The sequence below is a fragment of the Vidua macroura genome, chromosome 11 (assembly GCF_024509145.1).
Source record: "Vidua macroura isolate BioBank_ID:100142 chromosome 11, ASM2450914v1, whole genome shotgun sequence".
Classification (NCBI taxonomy): domain Eukaryota; kingdom Metazoa; phylum Chordata; class Aves; order Passeriformes; family Viduidae; genus Vidua; species Vidua macroura.
The window spans coordinates 7,155,363-7,174,195 of NC_071581.1; the positions used below are offsets into that span (position 1 = coordinate 7,155,363).

The 18,833-nt window shown below is 42.9% G+C and overlaps 2 protein-coding genes across 3 annotated transcripts in view; one reads left to right on the plus strand and one right to left on the minus strand.

Annotated features, from left to right (window-relative positions):
• The window catches only part of LOC128812718 (neural-cadherin-like), a 59,332-nt gene that overhangs the window by 40,125 nt on the left and 374 nt on the right, over positions 1-18,833 (plus strand). Inside the window, exons 22-33 of the mRNA XM_053987288.1 lie at positions 2,618-2,889; positions 3,701-3,915; positions 4,944-5,071; positions 5,627-5,754; positions 7,036-7,159; positions 7,722-7,902; positions 8,773-8,939; positions 9,649-9,913; positions 12,216-12,396; positions 13,341-13,585; positions 15,109-15,263; positions 18,184-18,598. Of these exons, the coding sequence (XP_053843263.1) occupies positions 2,618-2,889; positions 3,701-3,915; positions 4,944-5,071; positions 5,627-5,754; positions 7,036-7,159; positions 7,722-7,902; positions 8,773-8,939; positions 9,649-9,913; positions 12,216-12,396; positions 13,341-13,585; positions 15,109-15,263; positions 18,184-18,561 (2,439 nt within the window). The 3' untranslated portion in view covers positions 18,562-18,598. The remainder of the gene's footprint in view (positions 1-2,617; positions 2,890-3,700; positions 3,916-4,943; positions 5,072-5,626; positions 5,755-7,035; positions 7,160-7,721; positions 7,903-8,772; positions 8,940-9,648; positions 9,914-12,215; positions 12,397-13,340; positions 13,586-15,108; positions 15,264-18,183; positions 18,599-18,833) is intronic.
• DPY19L3 (dpy-19 like C-mannosyltransferase 3) overlaps positions 5,712-18,833 on the minus strand; it is a 51,737-nt gene continuing 38,615 nt past the window's right edge. Inside the window, exons 20-21 of one of the 2 annotated variants that reach the window (XR_008438803.1) lie at positions 9,886-9,949; positions 5,712-5,797 (exon numbers count right to left, since the gene is read on the minus strand). The gene's annotated coding sequence lies outside the window, so the exon portion shown is untranslated. Of the gene's footprint in view, positions 5,798-9,885; positions 9,950-11,041; positions 11,231-18,833 lie in introns of those variants that run through there. The other variant, XM_053987294.1, reaches the window with a different exon arrangement.

Genomic DNA, 18,833 nt, shown 5'->3' on the forward strand with positions numbered 1-18,833 from the left:
GAATAGTCACTGGAGAGCTGCAGAAAAATGGGTCTGCAGTGCTGCCATGGGGCAGATACATGTGTTTTCTCCAGTCAGTGTTTCACTGTGTCATCCCCAAATCCTCACATCAGCTCGTGCTTAGATACTTAGAGTGGAGGCTTGGTGTCACCCTAACAGAAATTCTGCAGTACAAAGAGGTGACACTTCAGAGGAAAAGTCCTGCTGGAAGGAATGTGTGGCTTAGGGAACAGTTGCAACAGGTAAGTGAGATGGAGACAACCAGTCCTGTGGTTGCATTTATCTCACCAAAGGACAGTTTCAAATACAAAGTGACACCATCCCCTAACTTCTTTTACTGTTGTCAGGGAAAATATTTTTGAATGGAAGATGCTTTCCTCCCCTTCTTGGTCTTCCCTAACTGTCCTGCTCTCTGACTCCATTACAGACACAGTCTGTCTTGGCCACAGCTGGATTTTTCTGTAGCCCTGCACAAAGGCAAAGTGACACTGCTCAGCTTTTCACTTGCCCTGGTCATGTTTGGGTTTCATATATAGTACATCATATGGATGATTTTTCCAAAGAGAAATCAGCACTTTCCATTTGTGTGAATATGGTGGAGTCTGCCTGAGTCTGGGAACCAAACAGGGCTGTCTTAACTTACCACATTCTTGGTGTATCTTGAATGGCTCTGTGGATTATGAGATTCTTCAGAGTGACCAAATAGGGAATGTCAGAGAGTATTCATGAAGGGTAATGACTGCTTCTTTTGCATATTTATTGAATTACTGCTACGATAAGATAGAAAATCCTATAGATTTCAAATATTCTCTGCCATAATACATGACACCTGAATTCATCAAAATGGTAACAAGGGGATTGCTTCGCTTATTTTAATGAAAATATATGTTTTTATTAATTATAGGCCACCTTTCAATATTTAATTAATAGCTCTAGTGAGTAATCACTAATAGTTTACAGAAAACCAATCATAGCTGGAGAATTCCTCCAGTTTTTCTATGTGTATAACTACAAATATAGAAAATAAGTAATTAGCACTGGAATTATTAATTGAATTTCTACATAAATAATATGTTTGCACTACCTTCTGGGGATATAGTTTTACAATATCAACTTTTATTTAGCAGAAAAATAATCCATCCTAATACTTTTTAAAGGGAGCCCAGGTGGTTTTTATACAGGTTTTCAATAACAGTATTGCATAGATGTCTAAATGTGCATTACAGACCCTCTGCTGATGGTGATAAACGTGGGCATCAGACACAGACCTGCACTGACAGGATGCATCATGTCATTACAAAGTATACTCTGTGCCTTTGGGGGCATGGGCAGCAATACATGCTACGATATTTAAGAATATAGAGACAAAGGATTATAAAGATCAAAGTTCTTACAGTGATGAACTGAGATGACTACACAAATGAGAAAAAAAATAGAAGCACTTTAGTATTTATGTATTTTATCTTTTCAAAGCTTATTTTTAAGATATCTGCCATATGTTTTACCAGTTGGGAAAAAAACCTCCATATTAATACCTAAAGCTCTAGTATTTTAGTTTTACATTTGTATACCTTGTTCATTTGTGTACCACTGTGAGAGTAGTGAAGTCTTTTGCCTCACTCACCCAAACTCAGGTTTGGGTACTAAAAACACATTTCAGTGTATTTGAATCACCAAATACAGATAAAATTCTGAAGCTTTATAACAGACACGTGTGCAAAATTCCCAAATAAGTGGAAGGAACAAACTGTGATAAATTAGGGGTGCAGGCTGAAGGACAAAAAGCCAGGACTAATGGCAGCTCTGTTCTCGCCTCACGGTCAGCAGCTCCGCTCCCTCCCTCCCTCCCTCCCTCCCAGTGCTTCCTTGCTCCGTTTGCAATGGAAGTTGTGGTCTCAGAGTCACTATTCCTACATTACCAGAGCTGTGGTTACACTGAGGCTCTTTTTATTTGGTACTTGGGCTTTCAGGTGCAACCCCAGTTAACAATAAAAACAGTGAACTAGCAAAAGTTAACATAGCATAGAATACAGCATCCAGTATGCTGAACTGACTGTGTTTTGTTGCAGACAGCTTGACATGAAATGTAAATTTACGGGGCACAAATCATTAGACTGAATCCAAGTTGCTACAAAGTTGTCTGTGGGCATGATTATTGAAAGCAGCTCAGCTCTGCATTTTGCTGTGTCTGTATCCTTTTGTGTGAGAATGTAAGGAATAATATCTGGGTATTACTGCTGAGGAAGGATTTATCCTCGCTTGAGCTGAAACACTCCTGTTGCTGTTGACACGTGTGATGCAGATGCTGCAGCTCTGAGGAGTGTCACTGTTCTCAGAGCTTTGGTCCTTTGAAATAATGTTATTAGACCAGTACAGATTCAACATGTTCACAATCAATCATGTCAATGATCAAGTTTTTACAAAATGCTGCTGCTGTAATTTTTAAATGAAATGTTTCCTGAGTTTTTCAAATTGCTTTTCTTGCCTGCATAACCAGGGATGTTTCTAAGTAACGCTCAAGAAACGAAACACAGCATTAAGTCTCTGATGGCTTAGATTTTTCAGAATTGAGGTAAAAGCCTTCATTGGATGGCAGTGGTGCTGTCTTTTCTCTTAGATGCAGTCAGCTCTACAACTGAACATTTCCCAGATCGATGTTGACGAGTGCAGGAGTGCCAACTGCAGCGAGGGCTGTACAAACCACCTCAGTGTGAGCGACATCCCCACAGTGATGGACACGGGGAGCGTGTCCTTCGTGTCCCTGAGCACCTCCAGCCAGGGGCTCTGCGCCTGCTCCGCCCGCGAGCGCCTGCACCAGCCCTGCTCCTCCTACCCCCGCAGCCCCTGCCTCAACGGGGGCCTTTGTGTCGACACTCTGAACGGCTACAGGTGAGCAAACCTGCACTGCACATTACTGCTGCCCTCTGTTTTTATGGTGCTGAGTGGTGCTTATGAGGTACCTGCCTGAAATAACCATAAATGTACTTCTGACTGGAGGAGAAACAGAAAACCCCACAAGTGCACTGGGGTGTAAACCTAACGGCAGCAGGGGCTTCCTGATGGTCCCGATGGGGCTGTACTCCCAAAAAGTGCACGAGTAACAAAGAAAACCCTGGGCAACACATAATTAACACTTGACATTTGTTAAGAGCACCTAATTCACTATGAAGGCATGTGTGCCTTGTTTTTTTCTCTTTTCCAAGAGAGGTGAATAATAATAATAACAATAATAAAGGTGAATATCAGTGGTAGCAGTAGGGATGTAGGAGTGAAATATAGTTCAAACAATGGGTAATAAGGAACCTAAAAAGCATTATTAGATTGTAAACTTGCTTTATTATAGCATCACCTGCCGTGCAGGAGTATTCCCTGAGTGAAATTAATTCCAGCTAGGACTTAACCTCCCCGAGTTTACTCTGTAATAAATTGATATTTGGTGTTCTGTGTTATTTAGGAAAAAAGTTGATTTTTCTCAAAAACTTGGCCTCAAAAATACTTTTTTTTTGAGGGAGTTAGTATAAGGAACAAAATGACTTTGTACTCTTAGAGCATTTTAGTAATTGCCAAACACACCTAAGATTCTGCTAAAATTTGTGTTTTGCTGATTTTTTAACTGTGATTTAAGTTCTGCATTTGCTGCATGCAAAACCATGGACGAATGGACAAATTTTGACTATTTCTTTTGTTTATGGTCTTTCAGATGTCTTTGTCCTGCTTCCTTTCATGGACCAGACTGCCAGCAGACTAAGCACAGTTTCCATGGAAATGGTTATGCATGGTTTCGTCCCATCAGACCTTGTTTTGAAAGCTCTCTCTCTCTCGAGTTTATTACTGTGGTTCCAGATGGACTTTTACTATATAGTGGCCCTTTATCAAATCCAGAACCCGGGAGCACAGAAAACTTCATTGCAATAGGTACTTCTGCAAAAGGGTGTGGAAAAATTAAATGTCTTTTGGGAATGGATTGTTTATGACCAGTGTAACAATTAGACTATGGATTCTCTCTTTCCATTTAATGAGGTAATTTATTTTGTGGTGTAAAAATACTTTGAAGCATTTCCTAACAAGTCTTTCTCCTTTGATGTCTATTTTTGGAGCCTGCACCTCTGGCTTTGGGTTCATCACAGAGTTGTAGAAATGAAGGGGAAAGCAAACCAGATTGATATATATATATATAAAACATAATCTGCCTAGAAATCTGTAGTGCTATAAAGGAATTTAGGTGCTTTGAAGATTGGTATTACATGAGTAGTGCAGTCTTAGTTGCATGTCATTCTTATCTAGTTTAGTGAGAAAAGAAATCCACTTAAACTCCCTTTGGTCTTGGGGCAATTTTGCAGATTTTTTTAAACTGGCAATGATGTGATGGATGAAATCCAGCCCCACGTGCCATTGTGGGAAGATTCATCTACAAGTAGAATTTAATGCTTTATGTTGACACATATTTAAAAGGTTACTGCTGCTTATTTTTTGTTAAGAAACACACAAGATGAACAGTATAGTTGGCATTTTATATTCTCCTGATTAATTGAAAGGTAATGTGGTTGAATAGTTAATAATTTACCTCTTTTTTTTTTTTTTTTTTTTTTTTTTTTTTTTTTTTTTTTTGCCTTGCTTTGTAGTTGCTTGTAAATTTGAGTAGAAGATGGGAAAGAAGAAACCTGCATTTATTAACTGTTTTAGAGCATCATAAAATTGCAGATTGCTTCTCAGGAATTAGTTTCAGTGTTTTGACAGAGAAGTGGAAAAATCTAAAGTGTATAAGTAAATAATATACTGAATGAGTACTTCTGCTTAATAGAAGACATAGGGTATAATTCTAGTTATTTCTGTAGTGACCCCTCTGTATGTGACTAGCAATAACCATTAAATCACTAGCTGCTGAGATACCCAAAAGTGACATTTTGTAGCTGATGTGGAATTTCTTGTTCATGTTGTATTAGAACTCTCTGGTGGTATTCCTGTGCTGAAGATGAGCCATGGCTCAGGTTCTGTGGTGCTGCAGTTTCCAAGTCACCTGAATGTTGCGGACAAGAAGTGGCATCGACTGGAAGTCAGAACCAACGGTCAGGTCAGTTATTGGATTTTTTTTTCCCACATCAGGATATTAATATTTCTAAAAATATTTCCCTGTGCAGAGACAGGAGGGTAGAAAGAACAGCCTTTCAATAAAGAACAGACAATAGCTATTGTCCTAACTGGTCGTGTAGGATTGATGAGTAATACAAATTTTGGGAGACGACCTCATTGTGAATTCCACATCCACTGATGTTGTAGTCCATATTCTGCAATCTTTACCTTTTCTAAGCTCTGCTGCAGCACATATAGAATGTGGACACTGGAATCTATTACTTATGCACAAAAAGCAGATATTTATTTACTTGCAAATGCAGTTACAGGTCTTGTGTAAGTAGTTAAAATACTCAGAAGCACAAATAAAATTGAGAAGTGCCTACTTTTGCTAAATGGCTCCATTTTAGCTCTAATGGTTATTGCAAGATAAACAGAACAGGGAACACGCAGCCCTTTTTGCTTGATGGTGTGCAGGAAGCAGAAGATGAGGCTGTGGTGCAGCAGGTGTGGGCTGTGCAGCAGGGGCCAGCTCCGTGTGCTGTGTTGTGCGCAGGCTGTCCGCTTCACTCTGGATCAGTGCAGCGCCGCCGTGCTGTCCGAGATCGAAGGCGTTGGCCGCTGGCTGTCCACTGAAGATCGCACAAACTGTGAAGTCTTGGGGTCTGTTCCACGGAGAGCAAGGTACACTCCTGGAGCTTCTCTGACAGGCAGTTGATTCTAAGGCCTGTGAACATTTGACCTGTTAGACTGAAGCTATTGATGGCTAGGAGCATAAAAAGCATTTTCTCTTTTCTCAGGCCTTCTAGACCCAGCCTGGACCTCAAAGAACTAAACAAATTTTAAGGAACCAGTCTTCCACTAAGTAGTGTTGCAGTACTAATTGACAACCCCAAAACTCTGTGGCTATTACTGGAGCTTTTGTGGGTCCTGTGTACCACCCTCCACCTGTTTTCTCTCTGTTTATCAAGGCATTGTGAACCTTCTCTTTAAAACCTCACAAATTTAGGCCAATTGACATCAGAGTCCTGGGTGCAGTTGGTGCCCAACAGTGCAGGGTGGACAAGGAGCAGCTGGGTATAGTCCAGAGTAGAGCAATGACTGATTAGCTCAACCTGAGAGTAAGAATCAAGAATGAAGGAATTGAGGTCAGTTAACAGAAAGAAGAGAAAACTAAGGAGAGAGATGGTAAGTCTCAGTGTGTATAAAAGAATGGTACAAAGAGGATTTAGACAATCTCTTCTGTACAGGGCCTAAAGTTACAGTGAGGAATATTCAGGTTATATTTTAGGGAAACCTTTGTACTAACAAAGATACTTCAGCTGTGGAATAGATAGTCCAAGCAAGCATTCTGATGTGCATTGGGATTAAGCCTTGTCCACAGCTGCATGGAGCTCTCCTGGTAATGAAAGGAGCACAAAGAAAGGGAAAAATATAAGGACAATGAAAACAAAAGAAATGTATTGATAACTCTGGGAAAAAGAAAGTATGAGGACTAAAATGCATGGAGTTCTTTGGCTTGGAGAGATGATTGGGAGACAATGCAAAACTTGGACATATTTACTACGCCTTTTAGACCACATAGACCCAACTTTTAGATTTCTAAGTTTAGTCATACACAGAATAGCCTTTTTTGTAGTATTCCTACAGCATAGTATGTCTGTGTACACACAGAGCTGAAGGAGAATATGGTGTCTAGAATATCACAGCTGTTTCTGACTTGAATGCAAACATACCCAAAATGTAATAATGTCCCACAGTTAAACTTCCAGCAGGTTTCACTGTCATGTTTAAAAAAATACCCTTTATTTTAAAGGGCTTTATTTCAGAGAGAGAGATAAAATAGTTGTGTTCTCCTGTTATGTTATAAAGCCTTTGTTATTTGGAAAAACGGTGTATTTATTTATTCACCTATGTTTGAAGGTAGATACACATCTATTTTTATTATTGATGTGATTTTTAAAGGTATTTGACTGTGAACCATGTTCTCCAGCTGGGTGGTGTGAAAGAGTCGTTACCATATTCCTACCCACAGTTGCTACACAAACATTTTTCTGGTTGCTTGCGCAATCTCATCTTGGATACTCAGGTAAGAGTAGAGTAATGTTTGCTTTAGCACAGAAGAAAACTTCTTTATTCAACTTTTGGGCGATTCATATTATAAATGAAACTTCTGCTTCTATCAATGTATTCAATGCCCACATGCATCAGTGTAAAATATAAGAAAATTCTGAGTTTTTCTGTGATAATTAGAATAAGTACCTTGAAAAGTTATTTCTCAATAGAAGGAGATGTATTAATGAGGCAGGAACTGTGTGTTTGCTTATCCCCTGTTTCATGCATCTGTTTTCCAAGCTTCTTTGTGCATTCAGGGAACTTCTGAATGCCAATTGTATAACAGTGTATTTATGCCATCTGTCTGCTTTGTTAGGAAGTATTAGGGGGTTTTTTGTTTTCGTAGTCAGTTGACTTTATTCAAAGGCAAAATATGCTCTTGATAAAATCAGCTGAAGTCTGAATGTCAAAAAGCAAACATAGCAACTTAAGCAATGCAGATGAAGAACAGACAGTGAAGTGGTGCAGCTATTTCTATTTAAAAATGAAATATGTTTCTCAAATAATATTTTTGCGTCACAAATTGTCTCTTGAAGGTGTATGACCTTCAGTCTCCTGCAGAGTCCCTGAACAGCTTCCCTGGCTGCACCCTGACGGATGGGAGTTGTGAGACCATGGGATCTTCCTCCTGTGGTGCCCATGGGAGGTGCCTTGGGGACTGGGGCTCGTTTGCGTGTCACTGTTTGCCAGGCTACCACGGCTATCGATGTGATAAAGGTGAACCCTGCTTTTCTGTTTCATTACTGTAGGCTGCTAAATTTTACAGTACAGGAAACTTCAAATATTTGCAGGTAAAGATTGTTGAGATGGTTTTATATTACATTATGTAAAGCCGTGTTGCAGTGTAGTTGCCTGTGATTGTTAACAATTTCATTTCTAATTCCCTTTGAGAAATTGCTTTCTCAGTACAGGATCATTTCTGTAATCCTGAGGGTGTTTATCCAATGACTGTATAATGACATGGCTGCATGACAAAAAATTATGAAAAAAGTATTTTATTTTATTACATTTGTTTGATTTGCATCTGTTTACACTTTCAGAAATATCTAATAACCTAAAAAATATGAGTGTGCCAGTACCACTTTCTGCGAAGAATTAGAACCATGCAACTGGAATTAGAAATCACTGCTCTCTTGGTGTCAGGAAAAGATTCTGCTGGCTTAAGGATCTATGCTTTGGAAATAGCAGGATTTTTAGCTCTCGTGGAGCCAAAGTTTGCAGCAGAAATACAATGATAAAATAGCAGGTTCTGAAATTTCATTGTGGAACTTGGTCTGCAGGCTCTTGTCTTGGCCAGAGGTGCTGCTTCCCTGCTGTCACCCCTTGTGAGCATTGTAGGGAGGAGCCATTAGCAGGATTAAGTTGGGTGGGAGAACACCTCTTTACAGAGGAAAATGAAGTGTGAGAGTGACTGGAGAAGCTGTGGAAATAAATACAGGCGTATGTCCCAAAGGACAAATTATCTCAGGGATCCATGCTGTGCATCGCAATTGTTTCCTTTTACTTTCAACTCTTATTATGACATTAAGGGCAATAACAACGTTTCCCTCTCCTCAGGAGATGTTTAAAGGTTTCTCTCCCTTCCAGTGGCCAAGGAGTACAGGTTTGAGGCAGGCAGCCACATCCGCTACCAGCTGCCTGTCAGTGTGTCTGCCCGCAGGACGCTGCTGCAGGCCCTGGTGCGCACGCGGCAGCCCGACGGCGTCATCGCCACCGTGCTGTCCCGGGCCAGGGACGAGCACATCACCCTGCAGGTGAGGGCACCCGCTCACAGACAGTGACACCAGAGCCACAGAGAGCTCAGAGAAACACTCGCTTAAGAGACGGAAACAGAACAAAAGCCTTATGCCGAGCACCAAGAGTCTGGAATTGGTTTTGTGGATAGATACATCTGATCCTTTACTTGAGACATTGGCCACTCAGCTGTGGTATCCCGTTGGTTTTGATGCCAGTTGCAGAGAAATGCAGGTTCTGTACAGAATAGGATGAATAGGGTGTGTACCTGGTGTCCTTTTGAACCATGTAGCTAATTCTGTGTAGTTCAGACTCTGCCAAGCAAGGTGCCTGTGGCAGTTCTAATGATGTCAGGCTCTCAAAGTGACAACCTTCTCATTTTATGAACACCACTGAACAAGTCACCTCTTCAGCCATGTTGGTTTGAGCTGTCACTGTAGCTGTGATACAGCAGACTCTAACTATTCGAAGAACCTCATAAATTTGTGCAAGAGAAATCAGGGTAAAATTACTCCCAAGGTGACTTACATACTACTGTGAGTACATTGCTACCACATTCAGGTTGCCTAATTCAGTAGCACCTGCAGTATTTTTGTATTACACCTAAATGTGCAGTGTAAACATACCCTAAATATAAACAAATGCTTTAAGATTGAAGTTACAGGTCAATAAAAAATGCCATGCAATGACTTTTCTTTTCTTTCTTGCTATTTGTAAATTATCCACAAGGTTGTTCAGGGACTCCTAGTGGTCTCATACAATCTGGGTGATGGAAACTATTCTGTAAGCCTTCCCTCATACCACATTGACAATGGTGAATGGCATCACATCACACTGGAGAGAAATGAAAATGAATTTACTCTTCGCCTTTATGAAGGAGGTGGAAAGAGAGAGATTACTAAAGCAGCAGGAATATACAAAGAGATTGTCATTGACCCCAGCAGCTTGGTCCTTGGAAACACCTACCCATTCAATCAAAACAGGAGTTTTCAAGGTAGGAATTCTCGATCCCACTGTTCATAATATGGACCTGTAAAAATAAAGACATAGTGCAGGAAACTTGCTTGTTTATGTAGAGCCCAAAGTACATAGATTGCCTGCATGACACTTTGCAACAGGGATGGATAAGCTGTTCTGACCAGGAGAAGGTACAGCAGGGAATTGCCTGCAAATACACCTGGCTACTGGACCTGGAATAATGATGGTCACCTCTTGCCTTGGCTGCAGAGAATTTGTACCTGGAGATCCAGAAGTTTCTCCCAGATAGACTGTGCATGGCTCCCTGCCTTGGATAGGCAGAGCTGGTTCAGTGCATGGTTCTGCCCAGTCCTTTTGGCAGCTCTCCTTCCCTCCCAAACACATCTGTTCCTATGCTAAAAGGATTTTTTCCATTTTATATGTGCATTGCATAGCACCCACCAAACCCTGGTTTACTACCTTGGTATTACTGGATTTTACACTCAGTCATAGCATTAACTAAAATTAGAAATGGTTTATTGAATTAGAGCTAAAAATCTGAATTTTTAGCAACTGAGTGGATAAGGTCACAGTGTCTGTTAAAAGCAAATCAGTTTCCAGCCTGGAAAATTAGTAGTTCCACAAAGGAGAAATATAAAGAACTGGAAGCTTGGGATAGCCATGGCAGCTCTTTACTCTGAGCTCAACTGGACATTTGGCCTTTGCCTAAACCCACAGTGTAAATAAAGCAAATCAGCACAGGTTTTATTGCCAAGGATCACACATCACTGCTGGTTAAACCTGCCTGGTGTCTATAGGTCACCTCTCTCCCATGCCCTTCACCTCTTTAACCAGGTCCTAGTAAATCCATTCAAAGCAAGCTGATCATCTTTTCACCATGCAAAAGTACTTCAGTGAGTAATACAAAAGGGCCTGGAGAGAAATTAAATACATAATACATAAATTTACAACTTAAGTGTATCACAAATTATTTAGAAAAAGATTGTTTTCTATTGTTTTACTAGAAGTATTCCAATAAATAAAGTTTATGATATGAATTAGGGAGCATATTTTGATTTTTTTTATTTATGGGAGTAATAGTGCTTGTTTTCAAGTAAATAAAGAAGTCAAATGATTGCATGAAGATCATTTTAATTAGGGCTATTAATAGTGCTGCTAAGTAGCTGAAACTTTAAGGACTTCAAAGTCATAAAATGTACTTAATTAATCAAAGTATATGTTTTCATGCTGAGGCATCTTGTGCATACAAAGTTAATGTCACACATCTTCGGTACAAATTTTCTATCCCTGATTGAAGACTCTTCCCACCATTATTTGTGGTTTGCTCTTCACACTGTAAAGGTAAGCCATAAGCTACAATTTAAAGTCAGAAAAACAGTTTTTACTGGTACATTGAAGAATAGAACAGCTTATCCACACGTAACAGATTCCCCACAATATTTGGACTTTTCTATGGAAATCACAGTGGAGGGGTACATATTCCACTGACTACCTCAGGCTGTCATGGTTTAACCCCAGCCAGCCTCCAGCCCCTCAAAGCCTCTCACTCACTCCCTACCAGCAGGATCAGGGAGGGAGTCATGAGAGTAGAAGCTGGAAAACCCCTGGGTTGAGATACAGACAGTTAATAGGGAAAGCAAAAGCCATGCACACAAGCACAGCAAAACATGGAATGAATTCCTGCTTCCCCTGGGCAGGCAGGTGTTCAGCACCTCCAGGAGAGCAGGCCACATCCCATGGAATGTTACCTGGATGGCAAACACCTTCTCTCCAAACATCTCCCCTTCCTCCTTCTTCCCCTCACTGCATATCCTGAGCATGATACCACATGGTCTGCAACATCCCTTGGGTCACTTGGGGTCACCTGTCCTGGCTGTGTCCCTTCCAAGCCTGCCAGGCAGCCCCAGCCCCCTCCCCAGCATGGTCCCACAAAAAGCAGGAAAGGCCTCAGCTCTGTGCGAGCCCTGCTCAGCAACGACAGAAACAGCTCCCTGTTATCAACCCTGTGTTCAGCACAGATCCAAACAGCCCCACACCAGCCCCTGGAAAGAGAATTAAGTCCGTCCCAGCCAAAACCAGCATAGACCCGCAGCAGCACTTGATTCTTGTGGAAAACACTGGGAATTTGGACCTAAAACTTCAGCAAATTCAGTCCAAAAATGAAGGACAATGCTATGAGAGTTTAAGTGAATTCAGTCATGGATTTAAACTTTGATAGCCTGTGTCCTTTGTTAAGCATAAACTGCCAAATTGTACAGCTGCTTCAAATGATTCTTGCTGAATGGTTTTTAAAACTGTCTCTTTGTGCCTTGCTCTAGGATGTATGAAGGATGTCAGATTTAACAACTACAGAATCCCTCTGGACACTCATGGGAAAGAGCTGGTGTCAATATTGAGTGCCCAAGGCATCAAAGAAGGCTGTTCTTCGGAGGCCTGTAGGAATAACCCTTGCAACCAGGAATTTATTTGTATTGATTTGTGGATGATGCATGAATGCAGGTAATTGGTGGAAATAGAAGCACAAAACCCTTCAGAGTGAGGTGGGAAAGGGTGGATGTTGAAGTGTGCAGCTTGAAGGCTGGCACTGGCAATCTCATCAAATCCCTAGAAGCACAGTGGCACACAAAGCTGGACACCTGCACAGGGAGGAGGTTACTGTGTCCTTAGAGACACCACCACAGCTGATGTAAATCAGCCTGGCTCCAGGGATTGTGGAGCAAGTTCAGCTGCCTGTCTAATGGAAAACATTTAAAGAGCAGCAGCAAATCCAGAATGCTTGTAAACCCTGGAACCAGGACAGGAGGGGTGTGAGCTGGAGTGGCACAGTTCCCTGGCTGTGCTGTGAAGCCTGTGCTGTAGAGTGTCAATGCTTTCTCTTGTGAGGGTCTGATTTCTTACACTGCCCCAGGCTGTTGCTTCTGTTCCCTCCAAGGCTCCTCCAGCTGCTTTAGGAACACCACACTATTGAGCTTGGATTCTTGTGTTTGTGGCTGGGATCAGGACAACACTAATTCCTGTCGGTTGTGGTGTGCAAATGAACACTTACACACGCCTTAATGTTTTCACACACTCCTGACTGCCACTGTCCACACAAATGGAGTTCTCTAACTCTGAAAACTCAAAGAACATAGCACAGCCTGTCCTGCCTAGCCAGAACTGCAGAGGCCAACCCAGCTGGTTGTCACAAGGATAATCTTGCAGAAGGCAGTGGAACTACCCGAGTTCTGAAAACCCCAGACATAAGGCTCTGAAGTTAGGGAGCTCGTGCTATGGCTGCCTCAGGAAAGGCTATGACTTGTCATGATTTCACATAACTTACTCCTAGTAGCTGCTTCGGAAACCGTGCAAAAAGTGTCACCAAAGTGTGTTTTAAATCTTCAGTGCTGCCTGTCACGGCTGTTTTCTCCCAGACTAACGGTGCCATTCTGCCCTGGTGTGTGCAGCTGCCCTGCAGGACACATGATCCTGGAGAACGCCTCAGGCCGGCAGTGCGTGTACACGGCGTGCGCCGAGCGGCCCTGCAACTACGGCACCTGCGTGTCCCTGTCCCCCAGCACCTTCCAGTGCCACTGCCCCGACGGCTACACCGGGCGCCGCTGCGAGGTCACCCTGGCCATCTTCCACAAGGACACGGGCCTCAGCTTCACCTCCCTCTTCGCCATCTGCGTCTGCTTCCTGGCGCTCCTAGGTAGCTACGGCAACTACGTCTTGTATTACCTGTGGTGAGCGCACGTGTCCACCTGTCCTGAGCAGCCATCGCCTCATCTCCTGCCGAAAACTCCCGAGGGAGACTCAACTCTGCCTTTGTTCCTTTGCTGTGGTCCCATCACTGATTTCTCATCCCTCTGTGCATCCATCGCTAAGTGAATCAACATTTGTGAGCTATGGAAGGTCTCTGCAGTTTTGTTTTCTTCACATTTTGATGTCATTGCTGAGGAACTGTTCAGATGCGTAATCAGAAGCAAATACAATTGAACAGCAAGAGTGCAAATTGCTACCACATAAGCATTGTTTAAAATACTGCTGAGTATGAAACACATTTTTCAGTCTAGGAGAAACTTCCTGTCTGATAGGAATACAGTGGTCAGGTAGGAGCAGACTTTGCATCTTGCCAGTTGTGTCCCAGCTCCTAAGCAGCTGATTTTGTCTTCCTCAGCCATTTTCAGGCTTAGGTATTGGAATTAAAGAGAAAAACCAGAAGGATGTTACTAGTGAGGAAGGATCACATCTTGGAGTCTTTTTTGTTTATTCAAATGTTATGGAAGTTTGCCTGAGTAAAGACATAGGATTTTTCTCCTGGCTGTTAGTGTTAGTGCAGTTTTGTTCAGAAACTGTAGTAAGAGTATGAAAATACCACAGTTTTCCCCAACTCTGCTAGATACTATGTTTGCCATGCAAATATGAGCAGCAAATTCGTGGGAAGCTAAGTGGTATTACAGCTCTTGAAATCCCAGATAGCTGAGGCTGATGATAGATCTTTGTTAGAGGAGTGCAGGGCATGATTTCTGTGTACCCCAGTTTCAGTCCCAAGGTCATTCAGATGCTGCTCCACCAAATTGCTGCCATGCAGATATTCTGTAAGAGATTCTGTAAGAGATTCTAGTTTCTTTAGTTCATTGCATTGTTAATTTATGGTATTGAGTGCTTTGAGGTCTTACTCTGAGCTTTTATTGATTTTTATAGAGTTGGTAGCACAGTGATGCACAAGTTTCTATTTACAGAATGTTCAGTATCTGATGTTGAAGCTTGTCAGTTACATAAATGCACTTCAGCATTTAAGAAAAATGTTTAAATTAATGAATGCTAAGGCAATATGTGCCTGATTCTTGTTTTCTAGTAAAACATCTAAAAGTAATTTCCTCTCCTGTCTTGTGTTTCATTTGTGTGTAATTGTGTCTGTTACTGTCAGCATGTTATTTCTTCTTTGTCCCCCTCTGTAATGCATTTTCTGTGACAAAGTTCAACTCCACACAGGACAGAGACAGGCCAGAGACAACACTTGGTCTTTGACCAACTTCGAGTTGGGATTTAAAGGGTGTTGCAAAATGCTCTTTAAAGGCTTTTCTTCTTCCGTGTTTGATGTTCACCACACTGGACAGTGCAAACCCCAGACATTTGCTGAGAAGCCCAGAGTGCAGCCGTGCTGGCCCTGCTGTGCACTGGGTTTTACTGGTGCCTGCATCACTGTGCTCTGCTCCTGTGTCCCTGCAGCTCTGCTCAGCACTGCCTTCCTCTGGGCTCACTGGAAGACACGCAAGGGTCTGCACGGAGGCGTTTACCACGGATCTGCTCATCCTGAGGATCTGGAGGACATCAGGGAAAACATCCTCAACTACAATGAAGAAGGGGGTGGGGAGCAAGATGAAGTAAGGATCACTGTTATGCTACAATTAAGAGGGGACTGTTGCCTCACCATGCTAAGGAAAATGCATTTTGTGCTTTGTCCTCAGTGTTCGTTCTGCTGATTCAGCCCTGCAATTGGCAAATGAATTATTTGGATGAGGGTGCATGTTTCCTAAGCAGAGATAAGTGCCTATCCATTTTTAATTTCTCTCAAAGCCAGTGATCCTGAATGCATGTTGATAGGAGCCTGTAGGGTGAGTTTAGCAGTAGGGAACAGCTGCTGGGTTTGGTTTTGGGGCTCAGGAGACACTGAGGTTCTCAGGGCTCATTTCAGCTGGAGCTCCAAAGGCTTGGAAGAGCCTGGTGTGACTGTTCCTCTTAGCCAGGCTTTTCCAAAGACTGTTCCCAACAGCAGATGTTCACACCTCCCTTGTTGGGAAGGGGAGGTGCTGAATTGGCTCCTCGGAGGCCCTGGAGCATGTGGTGGTTGTGGAAGAACCTTTCTGCATTTTTGTGTTTTGGAGATAAACACACCACTGAACACAAGCTGTTTATACTTAGAGTAGAGCAGATTATACCCAAAGCAGGTATTATTAACATTCCTGCTGGCTGTTCTAAGGTTTTCATGTGTCAGTGAAAGGCAGAGCTTGGAAGGAAAACAGTGAATATTATTTATAAGTACTCTTAATAGATTATTTATTGACCTATAGATGCTTTCTATGTTTATAAAAGGTAAGAAACTTCATTGCCAACTGTTCATTTCATGGATTCAAGGGGTGATGTGACTCTGCAGAGGTAACAATAACCATGGTGCCAGTGTGAAGGCCAAAAAAAGCCACTGATTTAAAAATATTCTTACTTGTAGAGTATTCTTATTTTCTTGGTGCATTAGTGGGAACGTAATAAACACAGACATTTCCCATGTGATAACACAGACAGCTATAAAGCCTGTTTTCCTTAATCAGATTAACTTCCTCTGCAATATTTTGCAATTTTACACCCAGAAGGTCTCTTTGAGGAAATCTACAGTTACTGTATGACATGTTTAATTACTTTTGGAGAGTTCTTAAAATGCACTCCTTATTTTAAGCAGTAGAACCAAATGAGTGACTTGATGATCTCCATCTGACGTTATTACTCTGCCTGAAGAAACAGTGCTTGGAGCGAAGCCTTTCTGGGTTCTGTGTACTCTTCCTAAATTATTCAGATTTAACAGTTGCTGGAATTGCAGCTGAAACTTTTAAAGCTAAAACCTAGTTGTTTGTCTAGCTTTAAAAAACCTGAACAAACAAACCAGTCCCCAAAATACCTAGAATTACACCACCTTAGTTGTGTTCTAATGTTACCTCGACAAAAGGATCATGAGGCTGCTTGGAGAAGAGAGATTCATTTTTGTAATGTTTGTGGATGGTAGGGCTCTGAGGACAAGAAATTGTCATATGAAGGAGTTTCTGCATCTGAAATAAATAAATTTTTTTTCCCAGAGAAATTAGGAGCTCATAAAAATTGCAGGAGGTCAGTGCATTGTTGATTACACACTGAACTCAGCTGACCACCAAATGTTGTTAAAAGCCAGCTGTAGACCCAGAGGCAGGGCTTGAGTTGGGTTTGTGGATGGCCAGCCAAGAAGGGTTTATTATCAGAAGAAATGTGTCATTTTAATGAACAATTAGTAGCACTGAAGGATGCTTTTATTATCACCCATTTCAGTGAAGGGATGATCCTCAAGTCTGTACTGGAACAAGCTCCCATTTAACTTGTGCGCAATGAAAAGTTGCTCCATGTTCTCCTGGTATCCATGCTCAGAGTGGGGCTGGACTGGGCTTGCGCTAACTTAGGACATGCCTGAGGCAGGGATCTGGGCTGCAGGTCTCGATGTTCATCACCAGCACTTCTCAATCTCTGGAGGAATGGGAATAAGCAGCTCCTGTCCCAAACCCCATCCTGCCACTTAGGCAGCTTCTTGATTGCAGGTGGGGGGAATTTAAGTTGTTCTCAGCCTCCAGGGGGAATTCAGCAAAGCTCACTGACATTACCTGGGTTAATCTCTTATAACATGGTTATGCACAATGCCACATGCTAGAAAGCTAAAGAAATCTTTGGGGAAGTGCTGATTCCACACCTCTGTCACTGATGGCTCCTGTTACCATGAACAGTAGTAGCAATACAAATAATTATTTGCTTGCTCTGATGAACTCTGTCTCTGTCCACCTGTCTGCATTCTACTTTGGCCTGTAAATCAGTCCAGGGACACAACCTTTGGGTTGTAGGGAGCTGAAGGATGCTGGGGGACAGGACTTCTTCATTGCAGGTGGCACAAAGATTCTGATTAGTGAATGCCATTAACTGTTGGCATTGGCAGCTTTGTGCCAGAGGTTGTGGCACAATTCGCAGACAGCCTTTACTGTGGCTGAGCTGGAAGGGAATCAGTGACTTTTTTGGGAGTAGGTAGTTTTACTTGGCTTTTACAGTTGTGCCACTGCCATGTAACATAATTAGGCATTATTCCAGGGACTGGTAATGTTTTATCAGAAATCACTGTACATTTTTGAACTACTTCTGCAGAAAGATTTCTTTAACCTGCTGTTTGTGAATAGCCTTTCTCATCTTTTCTGCCACACTTGTGGGATCAGTGTTCAGTCATGGTAAGACACTTTGGATCTGAATTTCAGAACAAAAGCTGGGGTGTTTCTGTCACATTTATTTAGCTTTTGGATAAAATCAGACTTGATTTTGACGCTGACCGCAGCAGTGCAGAGTGCACAGGTGTTCCTCACAGGCTTTCTCAGGTGCACTGCAGGTGGCAGAGCTGGCAGAGCACCCAACCCTTCAGGTGCTCACAGCAGACAGACTCGCGATCATGCCTTCTTTTTTCCCACCAGAACATGAACCCGTGGGACCTACAGAGAGTATTAATTCCCTGTGCCCGATTTCTCCCTGCAGGACGCCTACAACATGGCAGAGCTGCAGGTGTCCATGCAAGGCAGCCCGGCCTGTTCCGTGCACAGGAGGAAGGAGCTGCCGGCCCAGCGGCAGGGCGCCGTGAGGGCGCGGCCCGGGCCCGCGGCGGGCGCGGCGCTGGGCCGGGCGCTGCCGGCGCTGCTGAGGGAGGCCGAGCGCCGCGCCCCGGGCCCGCCGCAGGACTCGCTGCGCGTCTTCTGCACCGAGGGCACCGGCTCCAGCGCCGGCAGCCTCAGCTCCCTCAGCTCCCTCAGCTCCGCGGGGCTGGGCGGCGGCGGCGCCGAGGACATCCACGAGTGGGGACCCAAGTTCGAGAAACTGAGGGAGCTGTACTCGCACAGAGAGGCAGGAGACCTGTAGCTCCCCAGGGCTGCTATTTTTAGTTCTCGAGGCAAAGGTGAGACACAGTTTTTATACTCCTGCTCTGTATTAGCACCACCCGGCCTTTTTTCCTTATTCCCACTAAGGAGACACATTGGGCAGCAAAGGTGGGTAGGAGCTCAACCTAGGACATGCTGGACATTGGCATTTTGGTATATAAACCTCCTGGGAGGAATAAAGAGAGAATCTGGGGTACGCAGTCATTCATATTCTGTGGTTAAGAAGTACAGGTCTTTTTTTATCACTGGAGT